Source organism: Rhinopithecus roxellana, chromosome 4 (genome assembly GCF_007565055.1).
Source record: "Rhinopithecus roxellana isolate Shanxi Qingling chromosome 4, ASM756505v1, whole genome shotgun sequence".
Classification (NCBI taxonomy): domain Eukaryota; kingdom Metazoa; phylum Chordata; class Mammalia; order Primates; family Cercopithecidae; genus Rhinopithecus; species Rhinopithecus roxellana.
Window position 1 is genome coordinate 164,159,250 of NC_044552.1, and position 26,474 is coordinate 164,185,723.

The 26,474-nt window shown below is 36.9% G+C and overlaps 1 protein-coding gene across 3 annotated transcripts; it reads right to left on the bottom strand.

Annotated features, from left to right (window-relative positions):
* Positions 1-1,912: 1,912 nt before the first annotated feature.
* GPRC6A (G protein-coupled receptor class C group 6 member A) lies at positions 1,913-26,474 on the bottom strand. Of its 3 annotated transcripts, none has more exons than XM_010373243.2 (6): positions 26,244-26,474; positions 19,998-20,301; positions 17,311-17,622; positions 10,962-11,174; positions 5,583-5,706; positions 1,913-3,084 (listed from the first exon to the last, which is right to left on the bottom strand). In XM_010373243.2, exons 1-6 carry the CDS (start codon positions 26,435-26,437, stop codon positions 1,970-1,972), a joined length of 2,262 nt encoding a protein of 753 aa, XP_010371545.2. In that variant the 5' UTR covers positions 26,438-26,474; the 3' UTR covers positions 1,913-1,969. The 3 variants fall into 3 exon arrangements, with proteins under 3 accessions (XP_010371545.2, XP_010371543.2, XP_010371544.2); XM_010373241.2 differs by having other exon boundaries at positions 16,786-17,622; XM_010373242.2 differs by lacking the exon at positions 10,962-11,174 and having other exon boundaries at positions 16,786-17,622.

Genomic DNA, 26,474 nt, shown 5'->3' on the forward strand with positions numbered 1-26,474 from the left:
TAAGGAGAAGGAAAATATGGGTTACATTTTATGAATATTGACTTTGAAGTGTGATGGGGGACAAGCAGCTGGGTTGGTTGGAGAGTGACCTGGGCCAGAGATATGGTTTGGGGAGTCGTTTGGGTCAAAGTTAAGACATAGAGCTGGGTAATATTGTAGCAAGAGAGTGTGTTACAGGAAAACAGATGTAGATTGAGGATGAAACTCTGGGAAATACTCACATTTAATAGTCAAGTAGAGGAAGACAAATCTGCCAAGGAGACTAAAATGCAATGGCCCGGGTATCAGAGTAGAACCAGAAGAGCCTTTGCATCAGACTTAAGAGTTTGACTCATAGAAGGCTTTATAAATTACGGAGGGAAGCAAGAAGGGGAGTTTCAATGAGGAAGAGTTAAATCAGAAATATAATTAAGATTCAAGGGAGATAAACACTTAAAAATAATCATCAAGTTTGAGAGATAAAGAGTAACAGGTGAACTTTCCATGAACTATTTGATCAGAGGTGAACTAGAAGCCAGATTTTCAATGAACTGAGAACTAATAGGTCACAAGTCAATAATGACAATCTTCCTCTAAACAATCTATTGTGAGATGGAGGAAGAAAGAGGGTGACAGCTAAAGAAAAAGTAAAGATTGGGCACCGTGTTATTTCGTGTATTTATGGTTTATACAGATGGGAGCAATGTGAACATGGCATCCAAATCCTTATCACCAGCCCTGACCACCATACCCTGAGCTCATGGTATTTTGTTTATGTGAATATTCGAAACATCTTAAAATTCTTCCAGGCGTCTCAAATTCAACATTCCATCTTCTACTCTAAGTTACTTCTTCTTCCTATATTACATACCACCTTTCAATTAAACAGACTAGAAGCCTATAACTCATGCTTCACCAACCACTTCAAATAAATTACCACATTCTATATAGATTGAATTCACATACATATCCCCCTTTCTATTCCCTGGTACAGATCCTAATCCTCTCTTAACTAGACTCCATCCTCCACCTTGTATCAGAGTGATCATTCTGGGGACTTTGAGCTACTTGTCCCTTCTGTGCCAGACACTTTAATGGCTACCCACTGCCCACAGGACAAAGACCCATGCTCCTTAGCAAGAAACTCCAATGGGTAGAATCCTCTCATGACCTAAGCTCTACATACCAAAGAGGGCTCCTCTCAAGTAATACCAAAACGATGATAGTTCCCTGAACGCACCTTCTTGTCACACTTTCTGTTGTTGCTCCCACTTTCCTCTTTTATCTAGAATACCTTTCTGTGCTTTCTGTAATTAGCTAACTCCTACTCATCTTTCAGGGTTTCACCTAAACATCATACTCTTTATTTAAAGTCTTCTCTTAAGCCCTCCCATCCTCTCCCAGTGTGGTTGAGTGCCATATCTCTATACTACTGTAATGCTCTATATACATTATAATCATAGACTTCCTCACACTGATTGAAGATGTCGATATGTGCCTGTTTCTTCTTGGATTTTGAGCTCCTTGAGATCAGCAATGACACCTTGCTGCTTTTATACCTTGTTATTTAGCATATCACCTGGTTCATAGTAATTGCTCAAATGCTTGTTCAACTACACCGAACAGTGGAAGAAAAGTAAAAATGCTCAACAGAGGAGAATCCAAAGAGATTTGAAAAGAAGTGGTTGGGAATGGAGTAAGGATGACACATTATAGGACAACTTTGAATAGAAGAGAAGTCTTTAACGATGTGCCTAAGAGGAAGCAGGTAAAGATGGAGACCAATGAAAGAGGTAGGAAATGAAGGGAGTTTCAGGCTGAAGGCTCAATTCAATAGGTGAATGAACAGAGTGACTGTTCAACTAAAACTTGGTAAAGTTGGTGGCAAGGAAATATATGTGACATATTTGCTGGGAAAGTAAATGCATATCTTAGATGCAAAGACCCTGGAACCATTTTATTCTGGAATGTGGCATCTCCTAAGGCTTATTCATATACTTGAAATTCTTTTTCGAGGCAAAGTTTTAGATACACTTGTGGTATTTTCTCTGCGTGTGTGTGCAAATGCTTGTGCCTGAAGATCTTTGCTTTTCTGCCAGGTTGCAGACTTGCCACTAGAGCTGAGATTGGTCATTGTGACATTGCCATTCATGGAGTCCAGTGAAGCATGACTCACGGCAATGCTGCTCACGCTATGGGAAGAATAACTGTAGATCATCTTGAGAAAGGCAGACTTTGTGTTAATATCTTGCTTACAAATAATAACATAGCATTTGGGGAAGAACGTGCAACACAGGATTCCATAGTTAGATATTAATATGACAATAATCTCCACAGCTGGTACATATTTGCCAAATGTGGTAGCATAGATAGGGATGAATGTGATCCAAGCTATGAAGTAAATGAGCATGCCGAATGTTATGAATTTGGCTTCATTGTAATTCTCAGGTAATTTCCTGCCTTTGAAAGCAAATATGAAGCAAATGAAGGCCAGGATGGCAATGTAGCCCAGCATGGTGCCAAATGCAAGTATGGATCCCTCCTCACACTCCCGGATGATGACTCTGGGCAAGGAGACATTCACCTCTACAGTAGGTGCTGCAAAGATTAGCCAGAGTGTGCAAATGACAGCCTGGATGCCCGTGCAAGTGAAGATAATAAGGATTGGTTTATAGAGGAACTTCAGAAATTTCTGTAATTTGGGATCAAAGCTGAAGGCTAGCAAAATTTTCAGGGACTTCGTCAAAATGCAGGAGATGCAGAGAGTAAAGCTCACTCCAAACAGTGTCTGCCTGGTTTTACATGTGAAGTCTTGTGGTTCTCCAATGAAAAAGCTCGTGCTGGCAAAATTGAGGAAATGACAGAGAAGGATCACATAGCAAATTCTTAATCCCCCAGATGATTTCACAACAGGTGTGTTCAGGTTTCTTGTAAATATTATGCCAACAACCAGAACAAATATGATTCCCAGTAGGGAGAGGATCAAGAGCAGGATGGCCAAGGAGTCATTCCAGTTGAGATATTCCACTTCCTTTTCAAAGCACATAGTGCTCCTAACAGGGGCCCAGTGAGTTTCATTGTTGCATAAAAGGCAGTGAGGCATATCTAAAAGACAGAGGAGATGCAGTTACATTGTCAACATTTAAACTAGGTGATAGTCCACAATACTACAAATGAGATTCGCCTTCTGTAATAGTTCCGACTAGAGAACAGATATAGATGATTGTCACGTTGGTTACTTATTAAAATAAAGCATGCTCAAACTTAAAGAAAGTGAGAGGGAAAGGGTAAAATTGAGGAGAAAGGAAAAGAAAGAGAAAAAAGAGAAAGAAAAAAAAAAGCCAGCTGGATTGTGAATGTTTAAGAGACGAATATACTCAGAATACATGCTAGCTTCTTATGCATTTGCTATTATAGATGACGGTTCCAGCACTCTTAAGAATAAGGCTTTGGAATCAGACATAGCTTTTCTTATCTCTTCCACTTACAATTCCTGTAAACTTGAACAAAGTAACGGAACTTTCTGAGCCTGTTTCAGAATCTCCCATATTTCAAAAAATAATAAAATGAAAAGACTCTGCCTTGTTGGGGTGCCGTACTCAATGAGATAATAAATGTAAAATGCTTCACACAGACCATTACACATAGTAGACCCTCAATGTATGGGAGCTGCTATTGTGAATAAGGGTGCAATTCTTTTAAAAGCAGAGGCAATATGGCTAGGTTACTCTAAAAGCTTGAAGTCTCTTTCTAAAAGTGAGATAATGCAAAATTGCAGTCAATGGCAATTGATGAAGAATTAAAGTTTATTTTTTCTCCAAGTAGTGGGTAAATCGGAGCCTCTCATACTGGAAGTGATAACTTTGAAAAGTATTTATGCTGATTCTGGCTGCAGAGCAGCACAAACAGTTGACATTAGAGTTGTGTCTCTAGAAGTGATATTACATTTGCTCCCCATTCCAGTCACCCAAAATTGGTGAGTCCCAGCTGCAACCAAAGGGCTTCTGTCAGGGCATTCATCTGATTACACCCCACAGTGCCTGTACAACTCTTTAAAAATTTGTTTTCTCTTCTTTATTAACCTCAAAGTAAGGTTGTATTTCTGTTTATAAACTTCATGACCCTTCCAGCCTTCTCCTCTTTCTGAACTCTATTCCCCTAAAAATACCTGTTCTATTCTGTTTGCCCGGTAACCACAGTTGCTAGTGTCTGTCATTTCATTCGTCCAGTAGACATTTACTGGCCTCATCTAAGTATGAGAGCTGTGTGTTAGAGAAGTAGAAAGGAACAGCAGATGGTATCCGTTTAGGCTTTCCTAACTCCTAGCTTTTTCTCCAAGCTGTCTTCAGTCTTCTACATTTCTACATTTGTTCTTGGAAGCGACTTACCCTGGTTACCAAAAGAAAACCCAGATACAGCCTTTAAAGAGTCCTGTACATCTTTATGGAAAATAAATGTTACATACTCCTTGGTGTTTTTATTTCTCTCACTTGGAAGATAGTTGCAAGTTACCATGTTGCCTGAAAAACTCCCTCCCTAATTATCTAATTTTTAGGCGGTGGTACAGCATTTTTATTTATTGATCATTTAAATGCTCATTTCCACTAATATAAACATTATTAAACATACCGAGGAATGGGAAAATTTTAAATGTGAGATAATAAAATGCAGATACATATAAAGTTCTGATACTCTCAGGTTGGAATAAATGGCATTTTTTTGTGACACAATAACAGAACATGAATCTTGGAATATTTTCATTGGTATACTTTTCTCCTTGAAGCCAGTAAGCAAAAAGAACAGGCTTCTGGGGACTATTCCAGTTCTGGAGTTCTCAGCTTTTCTACAAGATGAATGGGAATGCTCTAACAAACAAGGAAATCTGATGCTTTTAAATTAGGCTTAACTCCAGGGAAAGTGCTCATAGTTTTTTTTAGGCTCCTAAGGCTGCTGACCTCACTCTCATACTTTAATTTGTGTATTTTGCTTTCATCTTGTGAAATTTTTAAAGATAGGGTTGGCAAACAGTTACCAGCATCTCATCCCTGTCAATAGTTGGTCCCTTGTCTCACAGAAGAAGTTGCTTTCAGGTTTAACTTTTGCTTCTTGGTAGACATAATAAGATCGCCAGGATGTGCACACCTGTTTCTCAACTCCAGGTGCTTCTGGGTTTCTATTATGTTTAGTTAATTCAACGTTTACTTATTTGTATTTTTTTGTACCTCAGTTACAAGCCAAGCACATCTGTATAGGGATACATGGACAAAATTGACGGAGAATTTGCATCACTTTAAGAGTTGCATACTTTAGAAAATATGAGTGAAGGGATGACATTTTCCCTTGGAAGTAAAGTAACTTCTACATCTCTATTGTTTATTGGCTGTGCACCTGTTGACACAAGAGAGCAAATTCCAAGATAAAATGAAACTTCACTGGAATTTAATTTCACAGGAGCATGGGAAGCTTTTTAAATTTTTTCAAATGAAAATTTTTCATTTTTCAAATGAAAAAACAAACCAAAATCAAATTCATGCATAGAAACAAAAAAACCTAAGAGGAATGATTCAGATGTATCACTGTCCATGTGGAGTGACTGTAATTACCTGTCTGATTACTGTAGTGATTTTCAGGACAGTTCTCACATTCATAGCAACAGATGTGTTGACTTCTTGTAGTTTTCTTCATTTGCCCAGGACTGCATTCCTTGGAGCATTTAGATCGAATTTGCTATATTAAAAGTGAAAAAAAAATCACAAGTAAATTTGTAAAAAGAATTATCCTAATCAATTATCCTTGGCTTAATTTAAGATATATTCACTAAATACTATTTTGGTCTGTTTTCATAGGATTATAGAACCTTTTTGCCATCTTGGGAAATGTAAACAAGCTTTTAAGATAGAGAAGCTGCTTTAAGAAGAACACAGTTTTTGTCGCATTAAAAACTTCTGTAAGCAAATTATGGAAATTAGCCCTTTCAGAAAGTCCCTAGTAGAGGGAGAAATGTGTAATGCTAGAACTAAAGAAAATAATGATGGTTTGGAAAGTTTCAATCCCATGTTGAATGACAGATTCCACTAGATAAGAAAATAGCGGCTGGGCGCGGTGGCTCAAGCCTGTAATCCCAGCACTTTGGGAGGCCGAGACGGGCGGATCACGAGGTCAGGAGATCGAGACCATCCTGGCTAACACGGTGAAACCCCATCTCTACTAAAAATGAAAAAACTAGCCGGGCGAGGTGGCGGCGCCTGTAGTCCCAGCTACTCCGGAGGCTGAGGCAGGAGAATGGCGTGAACCTGGGAGGCAGAGCTTGCAGTGAGCAGAGATCCAGCCACTGCACTCCAGCCCGGGCGACAGAGCAAGACTCCGTCTCAAAAAAAAAAAAAAAAAAAAAATAGCAAATGGCTAGATTTTTGTATTCTTTAAAAGAAAGTTCTTATCATGCTGGCAAGGAGCATGTCCTGTCTGACTCTAAAAAATACAAAAAAAATTGAGTTCAAAATAAAATTTAAAATTTAATACTCTAATATTAGAATATTAGACTTAAAAGACAGCCCTAAATATATAATATTTAAATAATCTTGAGAATTCAAGTTATAATTTGTATGTCACAATTTGAATTACATGCAGTGTTCTACTTTTATGGAACCCTAGCTAGCAATTCTTTGCATTTCAGCTATGTTATTCTCTATTCACAGTCCCTTTTTCATGGCATATCTTGTGAGAGAAATCTGCTTTGTCTTGTCACTTTTACCGTTGGAGCATGGCAGAATGGTTAAATGAGTCTTTCTCAAGATTCTCTTATCCATTATTTCCTACTCTGGAACACAATTGAAGTACTAAGCTAACCAGTCTTTCTCTGGAAGATACAAATGATCTGTCTGAGATAGAAAAGAAAAGACTCAGTAGACCCTGGGTCTGCAAGCACTGGTTTTCTTCTCCTCTCCACTTATTGCTGACCTGGGTTTTCAACAGGTAGTATATATGCCTTGAGAATTCCCCAGGGTAAACTTTTGAAGTATCCACTCTCCTGGAGGGTGCTCAGAGGACACGAAAGGATTTAACTACGAGATAAAGCCAGACATTGTTAGGGTCCCTTCTCTCCCTCCGCATCAAGAGCAAAGACAGTCTAAAATCTTGTACTGATGACTTTAGGCTTCAATTGATTTAGGATTATCTGATGTTTTGTACTATGAGTTCTTGCGACTTACCAGAAATGTCAATACCCCAACTAGCCTACAAATTGACAAATCCAGAAATCTGACCTAAATGATTTCAGATATTGTTGATTTTTAGTGTATTCTTGAAATAATTATAGGTGTCTCCATCAGAAAGGAAGACTTGTCTCTCTGTTCGTAGTGGTCAGCCCCTTCCGTTTAGTCACTAAGAGCCTCACATAATTACCTGTCATTCTATCACTTTCTCTTCATTAAGTGAATTCCCTACAGAGTCTGGAGATAAGTATTGATAGCAATTAACAGTGTTTCTTGCAAAAATAATAGCCATCTCTGTATTCAAAAAGAAAATGAATCAGAGCATGTTTTAAAAGTTTCAGTGTGAGTTACGGTATTTAGCAGAGTGCTGGGTTCGTAACGTAGTTGTGAGGATAATGGTAAGAAAAATGAAGATGATGACAGTGAAAGTTTGAGAACACAGAAGAATGGCTACATTTCTGTCTTTCAAGGAAAAGGTGTCTTGCTTTACAGCCAGGGGAAATCAGATGAAGGAAAATGGTTTACAGCATTACTATGTTCATTCTTTCATTCACCAAATATTGGTTGAGTGCCTATCTATGTTAGGCACTGTTCTAATTGTTGAAACCACAGTGGGGAATGAAACATAAATATTTAGCTCATAGAACTTAAGTTCTAGTTGACAAGAGTGACAGAGTTAAAATAAGCAGAATGTACAGAATGACAGAAAGTTGTAAGCTAAGGAGAAAAATAAGGATAGGACAGTGAATAAGAACTACTAGGTTGATGTTGCAATTTTTAAATAAGGTGTCCAGAGAAGGCCTCACTGAGGTGGTGACATTTTAGAAAAGACAGAAAGAAATAAGAAAACTAACCACATGAACGTCAGAGAAAATTATTATAGGCAAAGGAAATAGCAGGGGCAAAGTGCTTGGGCTATGAGAAGGGAAGACATGCATGGAAGACAAAAAGCCTGTGGAGATTGCAGGAGGCGGATACAGTAAGGGGAGGGTGGGAGATAAGGTGAGGGTGGTACTGGGGGTAGATTGTGCAGAATTTTTAAAGACACTGGCTTTTACCCTCAGAGAAATAGGATGCCATCAAAGGATTCTGTGCAGAGCACTATGTTTTACAGGACCACTTGTATCTCTGTTTTGAAAACAGACTGGGCCGGGCGCGGTGGCTCATGCCTGTAATCCCAGCACTTTGGGAGGCCGAGACGGGCGGATCATGAGGTCAGGAGATCGAGACCACCCTGGCTAACACGGTGAAACCCCGTCTCTACTAAAATACAAAAAAAAAATTAGCCGGGCACTGTGGCGGGCGCCTGTAGTCTCAGCCACTCAGGAGGCTGAGGCAGGAGAATGGCGCGAACCCGGGAGGCGGAGTTTGCAGTGAGCCGAGATCGCGCCACTGCACTCCAGCCTGGATGACAGAGCAAGACTCCGTCTCAAAAAAAAAAAAAAAAAAAAAAAAAAAAAGAAAACAGACTGACGGGGGCCGGGGCAGTGGCTTACGCCTGTAATTCCAGCACTTCGGGAGGCCAAGGCAGGCAGATCACGAGGTAAGGAGTTCAAGACTAGCCTGGCCAACATGGTTAAACCCCGTCTCTGTTAAAAATATAAAAATTAGCCAGGCATGGTGGCGCACACCTGCAATCCCAGGTACTCAGGAGGCTGAGGCCAGAGAATTGCTTGAACCTGGGAGGCAGAAGTTGCAGTGAGCTGAGATCGCGCCACTGCATACCAGCCTGGAAGACAGAGCAAGAATCCATCTCGGAAAAAAAAAAAAAAAAAAAAAAAAAAAAAAAAAAAAGAGGAAATAGACCGAAGGGTTAAGGGAGGAGGCAGAAAACCTTCTGCAATAATCTGGGTGAGAAGTGATTGCAACAGCACTGGAGGAGGTAGTAAAAAGTGGTCAGGTTCTGTACACATTTTGAAAGTAAAACTCATTGGTTATGGAGTGTGACCGAAAGAGAGGCGACAAGAATCCCAGCAGATTTTCTCATGAGCAACTAGGGGAAGAGGGTTGCTGTTTATTGAGAGGCGAGTAGGTTGGGAGAGAATATCAGCTCTGTTTTGAAGATTTAGGTTGACTGCTACACGTCCAGGTAGAGAGGTCAATTAGGCAGCTGTATATTTATTTGGGTTAGAAGTCAGAAGATAAAAATCTAGTAGTCATCAGCCTCCCATATAATGATATCATTTAAAGCCCCAAACCTGGAAGAGATCACTAAGGAAAGGGGTAGACAAAAAGAGGAGCAGTTCTGAGCCCTGGGCACCTGAATGATTAGAGGTAGTGTGAATGATGAGGAACTAGCAAAGGAGACAGAGAATTAGTGGCCAGATGCACAGGAAGAAAATCAAAGGAATGTAGTGTGATGGAAGCAAACAAGGAAAAGATGTCATTGAGGGTAGAATAATTAGCTGGTAAGTGATATGTATGATGATATTCGGCTTTATTAACTTTGGTGAGCTAGACAGAAACAATTTCGATAGATTGAAGAGAATTCAAAAGAGTATGGGAGGAGAGAAATTGGGGCCGTTAAATGCATTCAACTGTTTCAGGGAGTTTTACTGAAGAGAAATAGAGTATACAAAGAAAAACTTGGGGGAACAACAGAGGTTCTTTGTTTGTTGAGATGAGAGAAATAATGACCTATTTATTTCATTAAGTGGATAATATAGAAGAAGGAATGATTGAGAATAAAGGAGAGAGAGTAAAAAATTAATGTAATGTCTTTGAATAAGTGAAAGAGGTTGGAACCCAGAGGTGAAGTGGAGGAGCTGACCTTGGCTAGAAGCATAGACAGTCCGTCTATAGTGCTAGATGGAAGGCAGGGGTACTGGCCTTCTGTACCCGTGATGTGGTGGCAGGGGCCACTGGAATTCTCTTCTGATGTTTCAGTTTTGTTAGAACAGAAAATAGAGTTAACTGAAGTGAGAACAGGAAAGATGTACTGATCTCAGAGGATACAAGAGAAGACATAAAATAGCCATCTAGGAAAGTGAGTGAGTTCAAGAACTAGGGCAATAATCTGATTGCCCTGCAGCATTAAGAGCCCACTGGAAGCTAGAGATCACGAATTTAAAATGAGACTGAAGATTACCGCACGCAGCATTAGTAGAGCCGCCGTGGAAGCGAGAAGATGAAAGAAAGTAAAAAGGAAGACTAAGGACAGCAACCTACCCCTCAAAGACCAAACTGAATCTAACTTGGAATCTTGCCGGGCGGTATTACTTCTTCCGGGGAAGTCTTCCTTTCACTTTCTGTTGTCTTGTATTTCTTTTCTTGTATTCCTCCTTTCTTTCTTTCTGTTTCTTCTGTAGTGTTTCCTTCCGGTTCCCTTTCACTTCCTCCTTTATCGCTCCCTCCTTCCTCCCTCCTCTTCCTTCTTCCTCTTCCTTCTTCCTTCCTTCCTCCCTCCTTCCTCTTCCTTCCTCCTTCCTTCCTTCCTTCCTTCCTTCCTTCCTTCCTTCCTTCCTTCCTTTCCTTCCTTCCTTCCTTTCTTTCCTCTTTTGCCAACTTCAGCTAAAAAATAGGAGCTACATTGATTAGGCCGAAACTTGATTAACAGGGATTTTGCTTGGCCAGAAGAGTATGATGAAGAGAGGGGCAGGGGAATTGAGGGTGTATAAGGGGGAGTTAAATAGTTGACCATGGAATTTGAGGAGGAAAGGTGGGGACAGTAAACAGGCAAGAGGGTCACTGGAGGTCTTGGTGGGGCAAGGACTTTTGCAGTTGAGGTACCAATTGCTTTGAGTGCTACAAAGCAGCCTACAACAAGATTACCTTAAGATTCCTGAACTCATTTTTTGTTTCCTGATCTGGGATGATGAAGACATCATTCTGTAGGTCATATTCTGCCATCTTGGTGACAGTCATGTGTCCACTGATCTCCTTCCAGAGCACAACATCATATCCAGTATTTAAATCCCCATGAGCATCAAAATGAAATGAATTTCCTCCATCAGTGAATGTCACATTTTTTAGCACACCAAGTAACTATAAAAAATAAAAACAGAAATAAGCGCTTAAAATAAATGTTGCAAGTGTGTTCGTTATTCTAGTGATAACACTGCCTTATAAAGTATATCACTTAAAAATGAGAAGAAAAAGATTACAGATTACTGGTTCGAGAATTCTTAACTATCTGGCAACAAATTGAGAATGAATTTCACTTGGGTTCTAGCCTTATTTCTGCCTAACTTTTGCCGTATAAATTTGGAAAAGCAAGTTAATTTCTATGAATCGTTGTTTCTAAGTATCTGCGTTTATCCTACAGAATTTTAGAATAGGCCCCCTGGTATAGACACCTGGGATCTAACTGTGGTTCCATCTCTCATCAATGAAATCTTGACAGGTACAATTACTTTCTATCTTACTATCTCCAATGGTTCTTAAGTTTGTTTCAATGATTGAGTATGTAGTAAAGTGATCTCTAAATTATATTTGTAAGTTAATTCACAAAATGATTTATTTTTTAACTGGAGAGGAAAGAAATATAAGGATAAATTACCTGTCTTGCTACCCAATTTGTACAGTGAGAACTTGTATACTACAGAGTTAGGACAAAAAATATTTTTCTTACAAATGGGGTAGCCATACTGAGGTTGTGCTGTAGTGGAAGAACAATAGACTGGAAGGTAGGGAAACAGGCTGCTGTTCTGGCTTCAACATTAACTTAATATGTAAGTATGCCAAGTAAATATCCTCTCCGAATGCTTTCATAATGGCCCATTTATTACCTAAATCTATGGTTTTATGTGGCTTTTGTTGGGTATAAAATCTACAGAATAAGGCAGAAATTTTTCTATTTGAAGACAATTATTCTATTCTCATTCTTTTGAGTTAACTTTTTATGAGTGTTTCAATTTTTTTGTCAATAGAATATAAAAAATAAGTTATATTTTCAAGTAAATAGATTAGCTATGATAGTAACGTCAATGAGAAACGTTTCTTTAGCAGAATCTCTATGTGTTTGTATTTATTTTATGTCTCCACAGATTTCTTAGCTCTTTTAATGGATATCAATTAATTAGTGTTACTTTAAAGAAGCAGGATATCAGATCTAACATGGTGGAATTCACTAACAAAATTTTATTCTAGCAATTACCTGGAAGAAAAAAAAAAGGAGAGAACAAAAATAAAAGAATATGCAAGGGCCTACCTCCAATGTTCTCACTTCTATCTGTTGACTGGTTTGTTTCTTCTGTTCTTTCCTTAAGCAATATATACATGTAAACCCCAGTGACTCAGTTCTTTCGGGAGCATATCCTCTTCCACACAAGTGTTTGAACTATAATTTCTACCTCTTTTTTTTCCTGTGCTTAATTAGGCTTTATAGGCTAAAGTTCTGATACCTATTTGTTCTGTAAATAATCATAAAATTATATAATGTAAATAAACTTCCACAATTTTATGCTTGTTCTTACAGGAAACAGGGTGGAAGCAAATACAATGGTATTTTCATTACTCATTAAATACAATAAAACATTTGCTATGAAGTAAGGCAAATCTTAAGCTGTTATTAAGCTGTTAAATGCTTTTTCACAGCATTTAAAAACATTTTTCATGGAGACTCTGAAATTCACCATTAATTGACACTACAAATTTAGAGAATGGGATTTGCATTTCAACTATCATCTTATTCACCTGTGTATGATAATGCCCAGTTTTTAAGCACACATGGCCAGGAATCACACCAATTAAGGTGATATGGTTGATATTGTTTTCCATTGTTCTAACTGTGCTGATGGCTGCTCTACCTCCATAAGTAAGGTTACTGTGGAAAGAGATATCTTCATGGCTAAGTTAGAGAAGAGCAGTGGAAACAGCCTTGCATCTGTGTCCTGATGCCCAGACTATGTCTTCTTTTGTGAAGTTTTCCATTGTGTAGGAGAAAACAAATTGATCTAAGGCTGGGGCAGCAGTATCATTGCTAACTATGTGAATCACCATGGGATAGATCTTTACTGTTAAGGTTTCTTCCATCTCTAAACTCTGACAAGTCTTGGTCACTAGAAACACTTCTTCTTACCACTTCTTCAAGATGCAATGTAAAGAGGATGAGTTCTGTCGGCCTACCATATTTTATAAAGATTAGAGGTGGTGTATATCAGTATCTAGAACCATATGTTTTAAAAATTATTAGTTATTATTATCTTACCATGCCAAAATTACTCTCATGTCTCTCTTGACTTGTGAACTAATATGCAACTACCTTGCTACACCTACTAATACATATTTCATAAATTCATCAAATTCAACATCTCCAAAATGGAATGCTTAATATTTCTTACTCCCACTAGACCTCCACTTTTCTCTATGTTTCCAGCTTGACAAATGACACCAGTTGTCCCATATTGGAATCATCTGCAGCACTTTTGGTGCTCTCTGTCATCATTTACATCCAATCGACCTTCAAATGCTCTTCATCCTCCCTCTTCAATATCCACGTATACATCTTTTCATTCTTATTGTCTTACCTGTAGGCATTCTTATCTTATGTCTGATTTACCAAATTGGTCTTTCTCCCTTCAGTCTTGTGTCCCTTTAATCAATTCACCTTGGATGGAAAAAATATCATATCACTCTCCTGCCTGAGAATGTCTTTAATTAGCTGCCCTATCCTCTGTCAAGTTCAAACCTTTGAACATAATTTGCAACCTTTCCATTTAAGGGGGCGTCCCTATACTAGCAGTATCAGCATCATCTGGGACATTGTGAAAAATGTAGACTTTTCAATCCCACTATGGAACTAGTGAATTAACAGATAATAAGATTCCCAAGAAAGTCAACTGCACATCAAAGTTTGAGATGCCCTGATAGACAAGGCTCTAATAATATGTCTTTCACTAACTCATTCAGTTAGTCCTGCACTAACTCATTACAGCTCTCTTGCAAGACTCCAGTCACGTGGCATGATTTCCTGCTTCCTGAAGATGCTGTGCTTTCTTTTCTCTCTTTTCTGGGACTTTGCTGTAATATTTCTGTTCTGGCTAACTGCTACCCTTCCTTGCATTCACACAGAGGTCATGTTTTTCAGAGAATGTTCTCTGAATTGGTAATACTGGATTAGCTGTCTCACTTAGGTACTTCTTCGCCATCTTGTGTTTATATGAAACACTATAATGCACCATCCTACATTGTAATCAGCTCCTTAATTGTTTGATTGTACACATCACTGGGCAGATAATTCCTTTAGGGAAGGAATTCTGTCCTGTTCTCCATAATATCTTCACCACTCAACACACTGCCTGAAACATTGAGACACCAAACATTTGCTAAGTAAGTATATGAATAGAAGTTTAACTATTAGACATTCTTTCATCTCTCACACATCACTTACTACCTTATATATCATCAGAAGTAACGGAAAACCAAAAAGAAAACCAAAATCACTGGTCACAGCAAGGAAGTGGTATCCTCCACACACATCTGAGGAACATTAAAAATCTGCTGAAGTAAAACATGCATGACTGTGCTGTCCCTGAGTATGGCTCACAAATATCACCACATAGAGGGTCAAAGTAAGTACTATCCTCAAACACTGAGAAAACTTAACCTCTTTAAAATTATTTGAATCTAAAATCATTTAGAAAGTACTCTTTAAATATTAGTGAATTTTGCTAGGGTACAAAGAAATCCTTAAGAATGCATCATTGACTAGGGACCCTAAATGTTGCTGATCTTTAAAATTTAAGTCTACAGAGATTTCTTTATAAAAGGATAACTCTTTGTATTATTTGTCTTACTGACTCTTGCACTGACTTGATATGGCTCACTCATGTCATGATCAAAGGAGCAAGTCATCCCCCTGTTCTTCCTTTCCAATCTGTTTCTGTTTGTTTCTAGATTAACAGGATCTGGGGGCAAAAAGAATGACTCCAGGCTCCTAGTGTTTAAATAAAACATTTTAGGAGACTCTGCTTAGATGATTTCTTCCCAAATCTTATCATCAACATATTTGAGACTTATTCCTAATTTAAAATACTTTCTCTATTTTTCCCCATATGTTCAGGTGGTGAATAACTCTTGCTATTTGCGTTTCTTTGTCCTTATGAGGTTCTTCATATAACTGCAAACCCGGCTCCACTTTATGTCGTCTGTCTCCATGACTGTTCTCTATTTCTCTTTCTCAATCTCTTATTTCTAAAATTCTATGTGGTGGTATTATTATTGTAGTCTAATTTTAAAAATTAAAACTTTTTCTGCAGTGCACCAGGCCAAAAGCCTTGAAATGTATGAGAAAACTTTGTACTGACCTTGGAATATAGTGAAGAATGATGATCTAAAAGAGATAATTTATGGTTTTTACCACCATCATTAAAGTTTTATATTACAAAGGGAATGCTTTCATGTAGGTGTCTTAAAGTCATCAGACATAACTATATATATATATATATATATATATTTAAAGGAGTGTTTGCACTTGAGAAAAGGTCCTAATCTCTAGTTTTACCTCTTTATTAGATTTTTGGCTTTGTATTTATAAGGTAAAAGTAGTTTAAAAGTGAGCAATTTAAAATACCCTCCCACCATTGCATGATCCTCCCAAATGTTGACAGGTCATACCAGACCTCAGAGACAGCATTTTTGGGTGTTTAAAGTAAAAAAAATGACAAAAGTAGAAAAAACTTGCTCTAGATATCCACTTGTATGATCAGAAGAACTGTCTTATTTCTTTTACCTTCTTTTGTCTTACAAATTTAAAAAATATGTATTTTGTAACATGATTCTGCCTCAGGACACACAAGTTTGTCTTTGAATACACGTTATTGAGAAATTTGTTTCTAATAAGTAAAACATCATTATTAAAGGAAGCAATGTACATTTCAATGCTTTGTTCAAGGGCATTTGAGAAAGCACAATGGAAATTTTTCACTAAATGAAGCCATGTTAAATTTTAAGTTTCCCCAAACTAATCAAAGAGAAGAAAGGGAAAAAGTTCTTTTACACACAATTGCTGGTTTCTTTAAACCTGGAATATCATAACTGACCTAACAACATTCCTTTGACGAATACTGGAGTCCAAGTCCTTTACGTATATACATATACACATAAAGACTGTAATGGTCTTATGTGTATATGTATTTATTTACTCTACCTCCATCCTGATTGAGAGTCTTAACTATAAATGTTGGGATTATAAACCACCAAAGACAGTGAAAAGCAAGGAAGGTGGATTCAGAAGACCCAGACTGCAGTTGTATTTCTGGTACTTCCTAGTTTTAGTTTCCTCATCCATCATATTTAGTAAAAAACAAAAGGATTATTAAACATGTCAGCTGTAACTCTTGTGTTTTTTTAAGAGTATTTAAAAGTGATAATTTACATGACTCAAGGAAAATAGCATCATCAAAATAATTTTCGTGGGAAATAAAAGAATACAACTTTGGTAGGTCAGAGTAGGAAGTGAAGATAAAATACATCTCTATTATCTTCAAGAGTAAGGCACTATGATAGAAATGCAGGTTATTTAAACACTGAAAGTGTCTATTTATAAGAGGAATAGGATTAAGAGCAATGAATATAAATCTTTGCAAATTAAAACAAGGAAAGAAATGTGGAAAATGATGGTAGGAGAGTTTTTCTTGGATATGTGAGTTAGTACCTCCCATGGTTGAAAGGCGTTGGGTTTCTGACAGTCACGAGCTTGACACAGATCCCGAATGGCATAACCAAGGGCAAACACTGCAAGTTGAATACTATGAATGAGTCCTGGCTCAGCATAGTCCCGGAGGAAGTCATTTCTCATGAAGAAGTTCCTTTCTATAGCTGTGTTAGCCTTGTAGACCAAAGTCCTTTGAGAATGATTGAAAATGCATTGACTCAAATCAGTGTCCTTGACATATGTGCAGGCAGATAAATGCATGGCATATTCATGTAAGAGTTTGTTACTGTCACTGGGAAGCAAGTGCAGATTTTGAAGAAAGGAATGGAAAGAGGATATATTCCCTCTTCTAAAGGTAAACCCCACAACTTTGCCAATGTTTTTAACATTAGGAATGGTGGTAATCTTGGTGGCAGTTGACCAATTATCACTAGCAATCCACATCTTATTTATATTCATTTCAATGGCTTTATTGAAGAGATCGAAAACATGGAATTGCCTCAGAAATACCACAATGACATTAACCTGGGCTTCTAAAATGATTTTCTCCAGTATCTGATTGATTCTGACTTCAATGGTATTATCTGAAAGAAAGGCTGGAAGAACCTCTTTGAAGGCTATGCACACATTATTTGCTTCAGCCTGAATTATAAAAGTGTTAAGAGCCAATCGTCCATAGTCATCATCTGTGGTTATGATGCCAATCCAGTTCCAACCACATTTCTGAATCAGGTGAGCCATTGCTTTAATTTGATGGAAGTCACTGGGCACAGTCCGTAAAAATGAAGGAAAGCGAATTTTGTCACTCAGGATTTCTGCAGTTGATTCATAACCCACCTGGAAATAGACAGAATATTTTAGTTATGGTGTTGATGAACTCCACGTGACTGTTCACGGTAGGTGCTCCTCTCTTTGATTGCTGTAAGTTTTCATGACTTTCCTTAAATTCTCTAGTCTTTTTCATCCTTCTATGAATTACTACTTTATAAACAGCTTAAATCATGATACTTAGCCCCGATGATGGTTTAGAATCATGACTTTCTAATTATTTCATACTGTGTTTAGTACAGGCCTTCTGAGAATTCAGGCTGTATCTCATTTTCCATTTACACCTCTATATTCCTCTATGTCTATCTTGTATCTCTGGCAGGGGGTCAAGAGTGGATATTATTCAAATACTTAGAGGTAAATACAAGAAAAATGCAGTTCATCACATAAGCAAAATGCAGTTTGGAACATCAGTGTGTTCAAAATCTTGTCTAATGCATAATTTAGGTGATTTTATTCTAGGCAAAGTCAATAAGTCAAATAATCATCTTGTCCAGGGGTCTGCAAAATTTTCCTGTAAAGAACCTGATATAAAATATTTTAAGCTTTTTTGGTCATGTATAGTCTCTGTAATATCTTTTTTTGTTGTTACAACGTTTTAGAAATGTAAAAACTATTTTTAGCTTGGAAGCTCAAGAGCATGAGAGCCACATTTGGTCCACAGGCTGTGGTTTTCTGACTCCTGATCTAGTCAAATAAGTATCAGCATTTTTGGAAGACCTACTTAATGTACACAAAGTTTTGCCTGATTCATAGCTTTGGTGAATTATTACCTTCTATAGATGCAATAGCAACATGTCACTTGTTCAGCATTTCTTCTTTTTCTTTCTTTCTTTCCTTTTTTTTTTTTTTTTTTTTTTTTTTTTTTTTTTTTTTAACTACTTGCAGCTGCCATGTGGTGTGGTGGAAAGACAATAGGCTTGGGAACAAGATAAACTGTTAGAATCCCAACTCCAATAAAGTTGGGAATGTTATTTAATGTTTCTTTACTGTAAAGTTGTAAGATTCTTGCTAAGATTAAAGGAGAAAAATTAAATAGATATGAGCACACTTTCAGTAAACCTAAGGGACCTTCCAAGCACCTGATGTTGCTATGCTCAGCCACATTAAGAGCTGAACTTTCTTAAAATTAGTGTTACCCATGGAACGTCCCCTTACCTTTTCTGCTGTCTATTACAGAAATTGCATTTTTGCATTAGCCAGTTGTTGTTAAGTCTGCTTTCCTTACTTATCACCTAACTAGTATCATACATAGTCTAGAAATTTTAAGCCAAAGCCTTAGCTTTGATGTGTTTGATAAGTAGTTCTTTTTGTTTAATCATTTTGGATTACATTTTTTTATTACCCATGTCACTATAATATAATGGAACTGTAATAGTCTTTATATGTATATGCATTTATTTACTCTACCTCCAAAAAGTTATGTATTTTGAATTCTTATACACATTCATTATGCTATATATATATTTTTTCTGTCTGCTCACTTCTATCAGATGGTCATTTCTTAATGATCTGAATATAAACCTTTTTCTTTTCTAACTTTTGGCTTCTCTTCTTCCTTAAGATTAGAAATCAGTGATATAGAGAGTTACAAAGTAGTGTGATTTCAAAATGAAAGCCAAAGAGACTTAATTGACTCTGAGCAATGCTCAAGAACTTAGTACACAGTGCTCTGATATCTGATTTGTCTTTTTCAGAGAACTTTTTGCTACTTTCTGGTTATTGGCTTGCATTCCAGGGAAATCAATAGCTCTACAGTCTTTGCTGAATGCCTTCCCATCATATTCAGAACAACCATGCAAACTGTCCCAGGGCTTACAAGATGCTACATGACCCAGGCTTTGCCTATCTCTACAAAAGCATCTCTTACTATGTTTCCTTTTGCTTCAACTGATCTCGCCAGATTGGTCTTTTTGCTATTCCTCAGGCATTCCAACTTCGCACTTGCTACTTTCTCAGATACTCTTTCTCCCTTCCCTCATCCTCTCTTCACACTCCTCACTCAAGCTTGAGACTAAATGTCACTTCCTCAAGAAGTCTTCCTTTGACCTCTCTGTCTCCTTACTCCTGAGTCTCTTTAGTTTCTTTATAGCATGTGACTGATGTTATTTTAGAAACAAGGCAGTTTAGACCCAAAGATGTTTGTGTCTTATACAAATCAAGCTGAAAACAGTCAGAAACTAGACCTGATAGATTGAGGGGTAATTACTCCTTTAGTACTTTTCCACTATATTCTCTGTAATGGTATGCAACCTTTCTTTAACTGAAGAGAAAGAAAGGTTAAAGTAAAAGTGACTTCCTAGCTAGTTTCCTCAGGTTTCCCTGATCCTTTCATAATAACAAATGTGATCAAAATCAATGTATGGAGGTAGCACAAAACCTACCTGTGGCATGAGCTGTAAATTCAACATCCTGGAGACAGCCATTGTTATTTCTGAATACCCAGAACCTATGACAGCCTTAACTCTTGGCATGTAGCTGGAATAGTCACACTTAAACTCCACAGTTTCTTTGGAGCAGTTGAATTTAGAAAGAAACCTCAGAGTGGCTGCCATTGCCACTGTGACTTCTGTACATGTGTCATAGATTTCATACCCCAGTTTGACTCCAGATAATAGTGTTGAATTGTTGATCATCTCAATGCTGTGTATCATGGCAAGAGTTTGAAGAAAGACTGATATTTCAAAGCTGTTGGGAAACAAGTTTTTTTTGAAATCAGAACATAACTCTTCTATGGACATGCCCATATCTCATTTTGCCTACATCTCCTCATAAAAATTTCTGGATGAGTGAATCTTATCTCTTAAAGGATCTAAATTTTATTTAAAAACAATTTTTCATGAAAGTATTTATAAAGGGTAATATAAAAACCCACAGTTTCTTAAAAGGAGTCTATGCTACAGGATTTAACCTTTTCTTGATGATTTTTTTGATCATTTTGAACAATGCAATATGAAGATATGTTTGATTTTTGTTCCTTTTTGTAGTTAGAGATCAGCATTTTACTGCTGTCAATATGCTTGCTTTTTAGACTCATAAGCCTGTCTTTTAGTTTCTGATTCTAATCCATGGGATTGGAAACCAGATAAATAAGACTCTTAAGAATTACATTTAGACAGCTTTGGTTAAAGCCTAACAGTCTGCTCCTAGATCAAGTGCCTTATTTTAGTTCTGAGGCATAGCTATTTCCACATTCAGAGGATATTTTTTATACATCTTGATCTGTGATTATTTCAGAGCACTGAGTTGTCTGATTACTGATTTACTGTTAAGTTTATTTCATCCACCACTGTATACAAAATATTACAAATAGTGTCTAATATATAATAAGGGTTCAATACACTTTTTAAAAATGAATAAAAGGCGATATTATTGTTTGGGGTTTGATATTCTAGTTTCTTTTTAGTTAATTAAGTTTTGATAATTAAACTATTGGAATATTACTATTTGTCATTGTGAACCATGTTTAGATGGTTCTATCTCTACAAATGCATCTCTTGCTATGTTTCCTTCAGCTTCACTGATTTAGCCAGATTAAATTTTTTGCTATTCTTTGGACATTCCAACTTTGCACTTGTTGCTCCTTGGCCAGATACTCTTCTCCCCTCCCTAAAATAATAAAGCAAGTAATAATAAAAATATATTAATAAGTTAAAGTATTTGAAGATTACTATTTGTCATTGTGAACCACGGCTTGCAATGACAAATAGTAATATTCAAATAGCTTAATTTAGCAAAATGTAATGAACTAAAAAGAAACTGTAATATCAAAACCCTGAATAATAATATCCCTCTTGAGGTGAAGGACCTCTTCAAGGAGAACTACAAACCACTGCTCAATGAAATAAAAGAGGACACAAACAAATGGAACATTCCATGCTCATGGACAGGAAGAATCAATATCGTGAAAATGGCCATACTGCCCAAGGTAATTTATAGATTCAATACCATCTCCATTAAGCTACCAATGACTTTCTTCACAGAATTGGAAAAACTACTTTAAAGTTCATATGGAACCAAAAAAGAGCTCACATTGCCAAGACAATCCTAAGCAAAAAGAACAAAGCTGGAGGCATCTTATGCTACCTGACTTCAATCTATACTACAAGGCTACAGTAATCAAAACAGCATGGTACTGGTACCAAAACAGATATATAGACCAATGGAACAGAACAGAGCCCTCAGAAATAATACCACACATCTACAGCCATCTGATTTTTGACAAACCTGACAAAAACCAGAAATGGGGAAAGGATTCCCTATTTAATAAATGGTGCTGGGAAAACTGGCTAGCCATATGTAGAAAGCTGAAACTGGATCCCTTCCTTACACCTTACACAAAAATTAATTCAAGATGGGTTAAAGACTTAAATGTTAGACCTAAAACCATAAAAACCCTAGAAGAAAACCTAAGCAATATCATTCAGGACATAGGCATGGGCAAGGACTTCATGACTAAAACACCAAAAGCAATGGCAATAAGAGCCAAAATAGACAAATGGGATCTAATTAAACTAAAGAGCTTCTGCATGGCAAAAGTAACTACCATCACAGTGAACAGGCAACTTACAGAATGGGAGAAAATTATTGCAATCTACCCATCTGACAAAGGACTAATATCTAGAATCCACAAAGAACTCAAACAAATTTACAAGAAAAAAGCAAACAGCCCCATCAAAAAGTGGGCAAAGGATATGAACAGACACTTCTCAGAAGAAGACATTTATGCAGCCAACAGACACATGAAAAAATGCTCATCATCACTAGCCATCAGAGAAATGCAAATCAAAACACAGTGAGATACCATCTCACACCAGCTAGAATGGAGATCATTAAAAAGTCAGGAAACAACTGATGTGGGAGAGGATGTGGAGAAATAGGAATGCTTTTACACTGCTGGTGGGAGTGTAAATTTGTTCAACCATTGTGGAAGACAGTGTGGCGATTCCTCAAGGATCTAGAACTAGAATTACCATTTGATCAATCCCATTACTGGGTATATACCCAAATGATTATAAATCATGCTACTATAAAGACACATGCACATGTATGTTTATCATGGCACTATTCACAATAGCAAAGACTTGGAACCAACCCAAATGTCCATTAATAATAGACTGGATAAAAAAATGTGGCACATATACACCATGGAATACTATGCGGCCATGAAAGGATGAGTTTATGTCCTTTTCAGGGACACTGATGAAGCTGGAAACCATCATTCTCAGCAAACTGTCACAAGGACAGAAAGCCAAACGCTGCATGTTCTTATTCATAGGTGGGAATTGAACAATGAGATCACTTGGACACTGGGTGGGGAATATCATACACTTGTCCTGTAGGGGTATGGGGGACTTGGGTAGGGATAGCATTTGGAGAAATACCTAATGTAAATGATGAGTTGATGGGTGCAGTAAACCAACATGGCACATGTATACCTATGTATGAAACTTGCACGTTGTGCACATGTACCCTAGAACTTAAAGTATAATAAAAATAAGTAAATAAATAAAAGAAAAAAAGAGATATAGACTGGTTGTATAAATAAAAAAAAGCATGATCCAATTATATGCAACTTACAAGAAATGCACTTTACATATAAAAACATATATAGAGTGAAAGTGAAGGGATAGAAAAAGATATCTCATGCGAACAAAAACCAAAATTGAGCAGAAGTAACTATATTTATATCAGATAAAACACACTGTAAGCCCAAACATAGTAGACAAAGTAAAATAAGGTCATTATATAATGATAAGGAATCAATCCAGGAAGAGGAAATAATTTAAAATTTATATGCAAGCAACACTGAAGCACCCAGATTCATAAAGCAAAAATTACTAGATCTAAAGAGAAAGAAACTGCAATACAATAACTGTGGGAAACTTTAACACCCTATTCAGCATTAGGCAGATCATCTAGACAGAAAATCGGCAAAAATATAACAAACTTACGACCACATTCACCCTTGTAATCCCAGCACTTTGGGAGGCTGAGGAGGGTTAAAATAAAAATCTCTGTACAGGAAAGGAAACCATCAAGAGTGAAGAGACAGCCACTGAATGGGAGAAGATATTTGCAAACTATTCATCCAACAAAAGACTAATATCCAGAATATACATGAAATTGAACAACTCAACAATAAGAAAGCAAAATCTCATTAAGAAGTGGTCAAAGAACACGAACAGATGATTCTCAAAAGAAGACATATAAATGGCCAACTGGTATATAAAAAATGCTCAGCATCACTAATCATCAAAGAAATGCAAATTGAAACCACAATGAGATATTGTCTTATGCCAGTTAGAATAGCTATTACTAAAAAGACAAAACAAAACCAAAACCAAAACCAAAAACAGATGCTGACAAGGACATGTGGAAGACAGAATTCATCTACACTGTTGGAGAAAATGTAAATTAGTACAACCCCTATGGGAAACAGTATGGATATTTCTCAAAAATCTAAAAATGATAAATGTAATCCAGTAATCCTACTATTGGGTATCCAAAGAAAAGGAAATCAGTATACTAAAGGGATACCTACACTCACATGCTTACCATAACTAACACTATTTGCAATCGCAAAGATATAGAATCAACTTGTGTCCATCAATAGAAGAACAGATAAAGAAAATGTGCTATATATACACAACAGAATACTACTCAGCCACAAAAAGAATAAAATCATATCATTTGCAGCAACACGGATGAAACTGGAGGCCATTATGTTAAGCGAAATAACTCAGGCACAGAAAGACGAATATCATATGTTCTCACTCATATGTGGGAGTTAAAAACATTGATATCATAAAGGTAGAGAGCTGACATTATAAAGGTACTAGAGGATGGGAAGGTGGGTGGATAAAGACGGGAAGGAGAGGGGATAAAGAGAGGTAGGTTAATGGGTATAAACATATAGTTAGATAAAAGATAGAAGTTCAGTCGTTTGACAGCCCAGTTACTCTAGTTAAGAACAATGTATTGTATATTTCAACGTAGCAAGAAGAGAGGACTTGAATTGTTTCCAATATATAGAAGTAACAGTACTCAAAGTGATGGATACCTCAAAAAGCCTGACTTGATCATTGCACATTCTAGGCATATAACAGAATACCACATGTACCTCATAAATTTGTAAACTAATATGTATCAATTAAAAGAAGAGAAACATAGAAGAGAAAAAGGGCAAACGAATAGGTTGTCTGACATTAAATTATATAATATTTTCAGAGTCCACCACGGGTAAACTCCATTAGAGGTGGAACCTCCTTGGTGTTATTCATGTTGGTGTGCCAGTGCCTATAATAGGGTACAGGTAATGTAGACAATTAATAAGTAGTTGTGCAATGTTGAGTGAGTACCATTTCTCTTGATGAGTGACAAAAAGGTAGGAGATTTTCAACCGAGTGATATTTTAAAATAGGAAATTTCCTTATTTGGTTAAATAACTATTCAGTGTTTTCCATCCTTAATTGTTGGCCTGCAATTGAGGGCCTCAACTCTGCAGCCATTCTTTGTGTGCCAAAGTAGTGCTCTGAAAATCTTCATTAATTATTATTATGTTTTTTACTATTCTCTGGTATTCCTGCTAATCAATGATTACGATGACAATAGCTAAAAGTGCCTAACTTTTAGGGAGAATGCCAAGAAGTCTTAGTATGACAGGGGATCACATTTTATCTAAAAGTATTTTTAGAGAGCTTGGGAAATACTTCGTTGATAAAGAAAGAAAGAGAAAAAACAAGATCAAACTTAGACACAGAAACATAAAAACAGAATTATAATTTTAGAGTCGGAAGGAGGCATGCAGAGCACATTCCATAGCAACAGCAGCTGATGCTGCCAGTGTCCTTAAAGATTATCCAGGCCTTTGTTTTACAGATGAGAAAATATACATGACAGTGAAACCGGAACTCAGAGTTTAAGTGATCTACCTAAGTTTACAAAATTAGTTTGTCTCAAAACTGAAATGAGAATTAGAATACCTTCTTCTCCTTAAGGAAAATCCATTTGGAACACCTTCCACCCAGCTTTACCTTCCCACATTATACTGTGCCAGTGAAATGTCTTTCTCATAGGTAAGCTCTCATGACACAAAGTGTTCATCCAGGAGGAAGGAGCACTTTGAGTTGAGGAGGGTCTTAATTTATCAGGGAAGAGTTAGACTATTTCTGGAATGAAATGAATGCAGTGTTGAAAAAAAAAGTTAGTAAGAAAAAATTCAACTACAGTCTATTTTAAACAAAGCATTAAATAACAGATCTGTGTTTAAAATAAAATACATGTTTTCTGTGATAGAAATACATGTGGGCTATGTATGCTTGTAGTGAAAAATAGGCCACAATGTCTTCTCAAGTGACTTCAGGCATTGTTTTATAGGGCAAAATCTAAATAAATATATTAATGAAAAGCATTCATATCCTCTGTACTTGGAGGTTGTTTCATTATCCATATAGGGCTGTTACAGTACTCTTTTAAAGAAGGATTGCAAGATTAACCATATGCAACTTAAAAAATATATGAGTTTATTTTTTAAAATAATTTAGATATTAATACAAGTCAACATTTATATGTCCTAGTCTCATGACAGCATCTTGAAATCTAAATGTGTTTTTTGAGACTTTACTCACCCAACACACTTCTGGATTTGTGGTCGTCTGGGATAGTCTTCTGAGGACAACATTTTTTCATGAATAGCAAACAAACCTCCAATTATGATATGTCCCGGAGAAGTGGCAGCCACAAAGTCATCAGGGGTCTGGCAAGGCTGTGAAGTAGCAAGAATAATCATAAAGCAGGTAATTAGTATAATTAATAATGCCATGTTTCTATCTCATTTGCTCAGTTCATGTGAGTTCTTA